This window comes from Brachypodium distachyon, chromosome 5, assembly GCF_000005505.3.
Source record: "Brachypodium distachyon strain Bd21 chromosome 5, Brachypodium_distachyon_v3.0, whole genome shotgun sequence".
In the NCBI taxonomy this organism is placed as follows: domain Eukaryota; kingdom Viridiplantae; phylum Streptophyta; class Magnoliopsida; order Poales; family Poaceae; genus Brachypodium; species Brachypodium distachyon.
Genome location: NC_016135.3, coordinates 3,702,350 through 3,712,367, shown reverse-complemented (window position 1 = coordinate 3,712,367; position 10,018 = coordinate 3,702,350). Strand labels below are relative to the sequence as shown.

General features: G+C 45.9%; 1 protein-coding gene across 1 annotated transcript; it reads right to left on the bottom strand.

Annotated features, from left to right (window-relative positions):
* Positions 1–4,461: 4,461 nt before the first annotated feature.
* On the bottom strand, positions 4,462–8,227 carry LOC100832924 (subtilisin-like protease SBT3.9). The gene is made up of 10 exons (XM_003581069.3): positions 7,930–8,227; positions 7,736–7,827; positions 7,538–7,635; positions 7,278–7,445; positions 6,536–7,161; positions 6,047–6,114; positions 5,664–5,930; positions 5,461–5,578; positions 5,209–5,380; positions 4,462–5,125 (listed from the first exon to the last, which is right to left on the bottom strand). Exons 1-10 carry the CDS (start codon positions 8,008–8,010, stop codon positions 4,587–4,589), a joined length of 2,229 nt encoding a protein of 742 aa, XP_003581117.1. The 5' UTR covers positions 8,011–8,227; the 3' UTR covers positions 4,462–4,586.
* Between the last annotated feature and the right edge of the window lie 1,791 nt (positions 8,228–10,018).

Genomic DNA, 10,018 nt, shown 5'->3' with positions numbered 1-10,018 from the left:
ACGTTGCATCTTTAATTTTTTGGTTGCACAATGGTTGTGACTATTATTTTTCTAGTTGGCTAATCATTGCAATTGTAATTTTTCAGTTGTACGGAGGTTGCAACTGAAATTTTTTAAGTCACATCCATAATTTTTGCTGTTGTATGGGGTTTCAACTGTAATTTCCCCATGCACAAGGTTGCAACTAACTTTAAAAAAATTTCAGCTGCAAAATGGGTGCAACTATAATTTTTTCAACGTTAATCTTTTTAATTTGATAATATCCGAAAAGATTTGTGTAGAATTTCTTTTTGTTTGTTATGTATTAGTCTTGCAACCATATAAGAAAGATTTGAGTCCAAGGACCATTGTGCGGTGATTTGAAACCTGCTGCCACTAATGAGAGGCCAGTTTTAGAAGGATGTCAAGGGACGACTCTGTTTTTTTTAAATGTGTGATGAAAAGTTTCAGCCTAATAAAGTGCATATAATTTCAGGTGCATTTTCTAAAAATGCACATAAAATTTCAGGCGCAACTAATTGCACGTAAAGTTTTAGGCGCATGCAATTTTAAAATTGCATATTAAGTTTCACTTGCAGTTCTTAAAATTGAAATTGCACATCAAATGAGATGTTATTTTTTGAAAGTTGCACATTCAGGTTAAATATTACTAATGTGAAACTAAAGTTATTTTTTGTCTTTTATATGTTTTTCTGTCTTTTATATGGGGCCAAGACCCAAATACTAGCTACAATTAGGCCGGCTCATTCAAAAAGAAGCCCATGGGCCATCTAGACGACAATGGGATCGGGAAGATAGATGGATCGAGCAAGGAATCGAGAGGATGGATGGCTTAATCGATAGATCGAGGAGACGTTGTACAGGCTCGTCAACTGAGAAACGGTTTTCTCAGTCGACTGACCCGCAGCCTATCCCAATAGATTCATGTCTTTTTTGTGGTTGCTCTATCATGTACTTTTAATATATAATAGATTTTACAGACCTGCCAATACTACAGAAAACCCCTTCCGTGACCCCCCTCCAGTGGCGGTTAAAACGGACCAAAAACACACCGCCACTGGAGGCCTCTTAGGGCATCCACGAGCACCACCAGTGGCGGTGAATCTTGTCCCGAAAAAAGTCACCGCCACTGGTGGTCCATCATCAGTGGCAGTGATGGCGCTGCCGATGGAAACCCTAACAGCTACCAATGGCGGGCGTCCAAAAGAACCACCACAGGCATTGCACCATAGGTGATTGCAATACCTAGTCGTCAGTATATTCCGTCAACTGCTGCAGCTCTAACGGAATGGGAAGACACTGACGACTCGGTAGCAACGATCGATAAGAGGTGCGGCTGAAGCCTTTTTATGCTGGGAAGATCGTACGTAAAGAACGGATGTAGGATTAAACATCAAAATTGCATACCGCAAGAGCAACAGGCTGTTGGATCCGTCTACTGTGGTTACTACTGCGCGCACACTATTCAACAGTTCATCAACGACTTCAAGCCGAAGGGGAAGAAGACCTTCGAAGAAGTGAGAAATTTCTTTGTAGCCAACGCCAAATTAGGACAAAACTCAGAAATTCTAGTGTACGAGATCCAGAAGGACACCAGTGAAATCCTCAACAAAGAGGTCCTCAAAACAAGCGGGGATTACTACGGCGGCTGGATTGTCGCAAAAAGTGGTTAATTTGTGTGGAACACTTTTAATTGTGGCTAATTCTTCCAAACACTTTGTATATATGCATGTGACTTAAATGTTTACCTCATGTGGAACTTTGTAATATATTGCTGCTATTATGTTTCTTTGGTGCTGTATACTGTTATGCTGTATTGCTGCTATTTCTGTGTTGTATTGCTGCTACTCTGTGCTACAGGAATATTTAAATAATTACATAATTCATTTATTCTTTTCAGGAGAAAACAATACCAGTGGCGGTTATAAACTGTTGGAGATATGCCCTAGAGGCAATCATGTGATGATGTTATTTCCTATGTATTCATGAGTTATTGTTATTGTCCTTGAACATCATCACTGATATGTATCAATAAATACGTGATTTGTTTGTAAAACTATGTATTCTATGATGTTGTTCTAATGGTCCCTGGTCATTGAGGTTATGCGGACACATAACCTAGACTAGCAGTGTGAATCAGTATGATGACTATGTTTCACAAGTCATAGGGCAAGGTGTTGCCGACTGACAGCATGGAATCGACAATGAGATTGTTGAGTCGGACAGACCCGCACTAAGACACAACGGGATGATTGTCATTTGTTAGTCTCAAGTACGATGTATATGCCAGTCCTAGACCTGAGGTCATCGCATGAGCTTGGGATGTGAATCGGCCTACTTAGGGGTTGCCAAACGCTACTCCGTAACTGGGTGGTTATAAATGTAGCTTTTGGGTTTGCTGAGAAGCATGCTACGAGTCATGGTTGATCAAGATGGGATTTGCCCCTCCTATTCGGAGAGATATCTCTGGGCCCTCTCGAGTGATCAAATTCGGAAAGCATGGCCATGCGACTTGGGTTAAGTGTTAACCCGTTCGGGAATCTGTATCACAGGAACGAGAAGAGAGTCGAGCTATGCACAAGGATGACAAGCACTCGCCTTGAGCTCGACACACATATCGTGAGGCAAAAGGAATGTTGCATATGACACATTGTATGGTTCGTCAATATACCTTGCAGTCACTCGGGAGTTGGCACGTGCTGCTAGGCGCCGCTACAACTATCGACTTGAATCGGTGCCAGTGGACGAGTAAGGTGTTACTCAGGCCCGCAGTCCGAGCTCGTAGTCGTGTCCGACTGACCGCGAACCTGAAGGGTCACACGCTTAAGGGGTGGGGACCGAGTTGGATCGGATCCAACTCGTATCGGGCTTAGACTCCTAACGGGCCTCAAGTGTTGAGCCCACTAGGGACGTCTATATAAGTGGAGGAGACCAATCCGGCTAGGGTTACACCAGTCCAGACGCGAGTTATACTCGGCCGTCACACCTCCACGCCCAAAACCTTGTGATCGGATCTAGCAGTCCGCCGCACGGAGTTCCTTCCTGTACGTGTGGATACCTCGGAGGTGCTGCACCTGCGGTGCTTGGATGAACTGCTCGTGGGATCGGCGAGGAGGAGCAGGCCGAACGACTACTCGGCATCGACACGCATCATCGACTCTACTTCCACTACGGGTCTGCGCGTCTGGTGGTAATCTCGTAATCCATTATCTACAGCATTGATTCGTGCGGAATCGGTAGAATTTTTATTTTGTGCTAGCGTAGCCTACCGCGTTCCCCAACATAAACCACCGCCACTGGAAAGGGTCCAGTGGCGGTGGCCAGTGACCGCCACTAGAAATCACTAGTGGCGGATATTGTGCCCGCCACTGGTTTACTCCACACCCTTTTCGGAAGGTGCCGAAGGAATTTACAATGGCGGTCTAGAGGTCTTCGGTACCCGCCATTGGTGACCTCGGGGCAGCAGTGGCGGGTATTTTATCCGCCACCGGTGCTAAAACCACCAGTGGCGGGCATGATCACGGCCACCAACCCCATTTTTTGACCACCACTGGTGGGGTTTTCTGGAGCAGTGTGCATGAATCAGAAGGCCATACAAGCACCCAAATGAGTATATATCCTTTGGGCCAACAGAAAATGTTTTAGGATATGTAACTACGTTCTTTAGGTGGTTCTGGCGGCCTCCACGAGCTGCATGCGATGGGATTTATGCTATAGATGGTGTCGGATTTTCTGGATCATGTGTTCATGGCATTTGTGTGCCTGTTCTGGCGCTTGGTTTTTGTAGAAGTAACTATTTGGATGCTTGTATGGCTTTGACGATTTGGCGATAACTTGGCTTGAAGGACAGATCTTCGAACTTCGGATATCCCAAGTAATCCCATGTGTCCCATGAACTTCATGCACGGACTGTTGCCGAGTTGTTTCCGGAAGAAAATGCTTAAATGAGTGTGGTTGTTCGGTTCATGTTCGACGCTATCAAAGGTTGGTAGTATGGCGGCACGGGATTGGCAAGTGGTTGGTAGCTACACAAATGGACTTTGATTTGGTGTACTCTCCGAGTAGCAGTCACCAGCTCCAAGGCGAATAGCTACACATGGTCGGACCTTCTGGTTGCACCTGACAATGGTGGTGTTTACGCACCTTCCCTTGTTGAAGGTATTGCTCGGACTTTCTCTTTTGGGTGAAAAACCCTTGATCGGACCCTAGTGGTTGGATCCAACGACGAATGATGATCGGACGTCATTTTCCTTCTTGAGGTGTCCTCTTTGAAGAATCTCTTTTGTAGTCTAGGGACTGCCTCGGTGGTGGTTATGGTTAAGGGTTCCTGTTGTGTGTTGTCGTTTGCTTTAGACTTTTCCTTCTTTCGTTTCTTTCTTTTTTGGTTGTATGCATCTTCAATGTCTCTCTTCTTTCTTGACATTGTGTTGTTGCAGTGTCACCTTTTTTTATTTTCAGTAATACATTGTACAAAATAGAATTTCTGAATTCACCAACATTTCCTAAGATAATCTTGCAAAAAAATAAAAGAATAAAAGAGAAATACATAAGTGCATGAAGAGGTATACACCATCCCAACGATGTTTTTAAGATGTATCTGCCACAAAGTCTTGTATCACAGTACGTACTGCGACCGGAATTCTTACGGAGTGGGTATTTCCGTCGGACCATGTCAAGCCTCCAAAGGTGTACCCACCTTGCACTCTATGCTTCGCCGTGAATGTCACCGTAAATGTCGCACTCCTGCTTCCACCTCTTGTGAATCTGATAACAGATGGCTCCACCAACACAACAACCCCTGCTGGAGCCTCAAGTGTGGCTTGGTACGTTGCTTCCGACGGCCCGACATTTGTGACAGTGCGCCGAACCATGACCTTCTCCTTGAGGTTCGGTATGGCGATTGAGGGGAGGTTGAGATTGCGGGTGTAAGACTGACAACCTTCCAACAATCCTAGGGTGCAGTTCAAGAACTTGTTGTACTCCTTTGCATCAACATCGTAAACCAATCCAGGATCGACTGCCCTAACTGGGTCCATGTGACCACCTCCAAAGTCAAAAGGGTCGGCTAATTTCCTCGGGACCCCCTCTGCTTGGATTGGCATACCAAACCGATCCGTCACTGATGCTACAACCAATACCAATAAATGAGTTAGTGATATAAAATTGTGATTCATTTAGAAGTGTTTTGGGTGTACCCTTTGTGTGTACCTGTGGTTATGATGGCAGATTTGATCATGGCAGGTGACCAATCACGATGAACTGACTTGAGAAGTGCGGTCACCGCCGAGACATGTGGGCACGCCATTGATGTCCCGGATTTGAACACGTACGAGCTGCGCTCAGCTGCCAAGATGCTGACCCCTGGGGCAGCTATATCAGGCTGTTCAAATATAGAGACGTTTAGTTTTTTGAATATACATGCATGCTATGGTTGTTTCGTGTAAAACTGATGATACATACCTTGAGTATGTCAGGGAATGTGGGGCTTGGTCCTCTTGAAGAAAACGAGGCGACCCTCGGCGACAACACCCCGTTTCCAACAACACTCACGGTACGCGACACCTTGACCACCGGATTACTGCACGAAACATAAAAGAGATGAATTCTCGGAGGATAAAAGATGCAACTTTCACCTTGTTTCAAATAATGCAACATGTTCTTACTCTGTGATGTCCCCATAGGAGAGAATTCTCTGTGCGATTTCGAAATCCACCAGCACGCAGGGCATAATGCCATTGCACTCAGCCAGGGTGTCGAGGTCATCCGCAGCATACCGTGCGATGATAAGGCCCTTCGCGCCAGCCTCTACAGTACGGTTAATGGCTCGAGAAAGTGCTAGCCGAGGTGGTACTATGGCCGCCTCCGCTGGTGCATAGCACAGGACGATTTTACCGGTGACGTTGCTTGATGACAGTGACAGCGCATCGCAGCTGCATATAATTATTAAAAATCAATATCCTTCAGAATCAACATGCCATGAATTCATGATCCGACGAAGTGTAGCACTACATATCAAATGTGTTAAGTGAGTGTTTTATTTCATTACCTCCCTGCATAAGCAAAGGCCTTAAAGTCGTTGCTAATCGAAGATGCAGTATGGTGAAGAGATTGCCCCTGTGTTTGGAATCAATCACAAATTAAAGAAAGCTCTTTCTCCCGTGGGGAACAAATTAGAGAAAGATAAAAGATAGTCTAATATATGCATCGTTACAGAAGTATGCCTCATATATAGAGCTCAAAGAACTATGGAAAGCTTTAGAGGGTATCAAGCACCACTAAGCTTAAAACTGCATTTTTGCAAATTGTGCAACTTGAGTAAAAACTTTGGTTCAATTTCTACTTTGTAGGTTATATGTAGATTGTTTTACAGAATATAATGGTTGAGTGTTTATCCCAAGAACTCGTAATGTGCCAAAGTTTTGAAAACATCCCAGATGACAAATAGACAAACCCCTATAAATCGAGAATACTGCATGCAAGTAAAATGTCACACATCATAACATAAATAATTACGATAAAGTTTAATTATACATACCACCAGCTTTTCATTGTTCCCCAGTGTCATCAAGGTCGGGAAAGCCCGGTCAACGGTGCTGGCGGCCACCGTGGTGACCCACGGCACGGCATTCATCACCGTCTGCGGCACGGGGCCATCGTTCCCGCCGGCGAACACGACGGAGATGCCTCTCTGAACAGCATGCAGCGACCCGAACCCGACGTTCTCGCTACCGGCTTCCCCCAACGACAAGGACAGGACGTCCACGCCGTCGTTGATGGCATGGTCGATGGCGGCAAGGATCGCGGCGTCGCTGCCTCGTCCATTCTGGCCCCACAACACCTTGTAGATGGCAAGCCTTGCGGAGGGTGCCCCACCACGCGCCATGCCGGCGGCCAGGACTCCGCCGTAGCTGGCGCCACGCACCGGGCTGCCGGCGATCGTCGAGGCGACGTGCGTGCCGTGGCCACCGAAGTCTCTTGGCGACATGTAGTCGCCCTTTAGCGCCTCGTCACTCAAGCCGCCGGTGAACCACCGAGCGCCGATGATCTTTCTGTTGCAACCCGTGGCGTTGAATTCTTGGCCGATCTGGCATGTGCCTCTCCACCGTGCCGGTACGGGGCTGTACCCGGCGTCGTCAAAGCTCCGCGATTCAGGCCAAATGCCTGCAGCAAAATTGCATCAAATTGGTTATGCCCCCATCTTTTTTTTGGGAAGTTATGCCCCCATCTTGATCTTGTCATGCATGTTCCTGGCTAGAGCTAGTAATGCAACCGCGAACCTGAATCGATGACCCCGATGATGATATTTTCACCGTAGTTTGCTTTCTGGAGGAGGGCGACCGGTTGCTGTGGTTCTTGGTTGTAGTCAAGATTGAGGAAGTCCCAGCTCCGGGTTGTGTGTGCTTCATGATAGGTGTTAGGCTTCACGCTGATAACTTCAGGGAATTCTACACACTCAGAACATAAGCTTGTTAGTTTCTGACGTCCATCATCATGCAAGTAGAAATATGAAAATACAGGATGATTAATCAGCACGAACTTGCAATGGTTTCAGCTTGTGATTTGGTGAGCATCGCCGCAAACCCAGAGAATCCGTGCTTGTAGCTGCACACTATCGACTGCAAGGCTTCATCCTTGCTGTTGCAAATAAAAACAAAATGCTACTAACAATTAATTGGTGTTTCTATACGTGTTGGTAATCATATGCAACATGAACTATACTAGCTATAGTAATTACCTCCCAAGAACAGAGGTTAGCACGTCATGGTGGGAGGCGGTAACCACGGTTGGATCATCGTGTTTCTTGTCCCCCATATACACAATGTAGAGCTGATGAAGTTGCCAAGAGGCAGTATCAGAACAAAGCCGAGTTTGGCAAAAACAAAGTAAAGAGAGGTCTTCCGAATTACAAGAAGCTAGCATCGTTCTTACTTTGCTGGACGCGTGAGCTGAAAGAGGAAACAGTACTGTCGCCAGTAGCAGAGCACAAGAGAAGGCTGTTCTCAAAACCATGTCTGATTTCTGGGAAGAGTGTTATGTTTGCTGTGTCCCTGTGCTCTCTGGCGTGTATGTTTATATAGCAGCCAGCTGGGGAGGGTGCATGCAAGAGCAGTTTAGAAGAACTTGTCTGCGTGTTTTGTTTTGTTTTTTTGGTAACACACGTGCGAAAGAAAGACTAGATCATGTCTGTATGCAAAGCAGAAAGCAGAAAACAGCAGCAGCAGCCTTCGATGAGTTGATCAGGTCCGCCACGATTAAACAACTAGCTCACCCCATACCAAACCGGATATAAGTATTCGGGTTTCTGATGTGTGCCTGGTCGGCTTCAAAAGAGGCCTCGATCGATCTGCTGCGAAATGGGTATAAACGGGTCCGGTAGGTGGTACTGTACGTACGTACTGATTAACAAAGTTGAAAACGAGAAGGGGATTTTTCATAGGAATTTGGTGGACTTTTCGCACATTGAAACATTCCACTGGCAACTATTGCTTGGGCTGATCCTTTTCGGTGGCCCGATCCTTTTCTCCAGTTGCAAATAATTTCAGGACGTACGGTAACGCTCGATTAATTTGAGCCGACGTAGTGTTGTGTGGTCACCTCTCTAATCATTTATAAGGACGGTAACACTCAATTAAATAATTAATTAAAGCGTGTCGTTTCAAGTTGTTGTAAGGGATGACCAAATGGCCGTCAGAACTTAGTGTGACGTGGCTGTTTGGCCAAGAAGAACATATCAGTAGTGCTGAGACAACCTTTCAGTACTCCACCTAATTGAAAGGCTAAATGTGAATTTATCACTCGGACCGTATTGTACTTCACCTTGCATAAATTAACTCCACCTAATTGAAAGGGTAAATGTGAATTTATAATTGGCTAAACTTAAAATTATACTGAAACTAGCATAGCGGGCAAGAGTTATAGCTCTCCTTTTATACATAGAAACACATTAATCGTTTAATATTAAAATACACTATCCGAAAGTAATGCTATTTTTTGGAACATAGGGAAAGCCTCGCAGCCAATTTCCTGTATCATATCCCACCCAATTCAACTTTGAATCGATTCCCATCAGAAGCCAGTTCTGTATAGAAATTACCCAGATATAAAAACGGAGCATAGTTTGCAGCCATCTCTTACATGCCACTCAATTTCAACTTTGCATGTACAAACATGTATATGACAATGAATATAACATCATGTATCTCTATTTATGTGATTCAGCTTAAGAAAAAACTGAAAATGGGCAGGGTGTAGAAATGAGAAGAAAGATGAAAATCCAGTACCTAAAATCTTTAGAGGGATCTTTCCAACTCCTCCTAAAATCTCATAAAGCCCAGGCTCCACGCCCCATTAGCCTCATCCACAGTCTCGCGAAGATCTTCTCCAAGCTTCTCTCGCTGCGGTTGGCCCCTGTTCTTCCTGACATCGTCTCGACCAACCAATCCGCCTTCGTCAAGAAGCGCTGCATACATGACAACTTTGTTCTGGTCCAAGGCATCGTCCGTGACATGCATAGGAAGAAGGAGAAGGGTTGCTTTCTGAAGCTCGACATCTCGAAAGCTTTTGACTCAATCTCTTGGCCATATCTCCTAGAGGTCCTGTCTGTGCTTGGCTTTGGGCCTCGTTGGAGGCAATGGATCTGCTCCATCCTGGCCTCGGAGTCCTCTAGGGTGCTTCTCAATGGCGTGCCGGGACCCAAAATCTCCCATGCAAGGGGGCTTCGGCAGGGAGACCCGCTCTCCCCCATGTTATTCATCATTGCCATCGACCCACTTCATCATCTGCTTCGATGTGCGGCCGAGAGGGGAGTGCTCCACCAATTTAGGGTCTCGGCCATTCGGGTGCGGGTCTCCCTCTACGAGGACGACACCGGCATCTTCACGAGTTCCCTCCCGGCCGATTTGGAGAAGATCGGCAAGCTGCTAGAGATCTTCGGCAATGCCTCTGGACTGCGGATGAATTTGGAGAAATCGGAACTGTTCACGATCGGGTGTGATGAAGAGGCTGCCACGGCTGCGCT

Bases quoted from the DNA above. Each gene is read 5' to 3' on its own strand.
- LOC100832924 (XM_003581069.3), bottom strand. From the start codon at position 8,010: ATGGTTTTGAGAACAGCCTTCTCTTGTGCTCTGCTACTGGCGACAGTA. The intron at 7,446-7,537 runs GTTCGTGCTGAT...CTGAGTGTGTAG, and splicing joins ACAAGCTGAAACCATTGCAA to AATTCCCTGAAGTTATCAGC. The intron at 5,126-5,208 runs GTACACACAAAG...TATTGGTTGTAG, and splicing joins ATCTGCCATCATAACCACAG to CATCAGTGACGGATCGGTTT.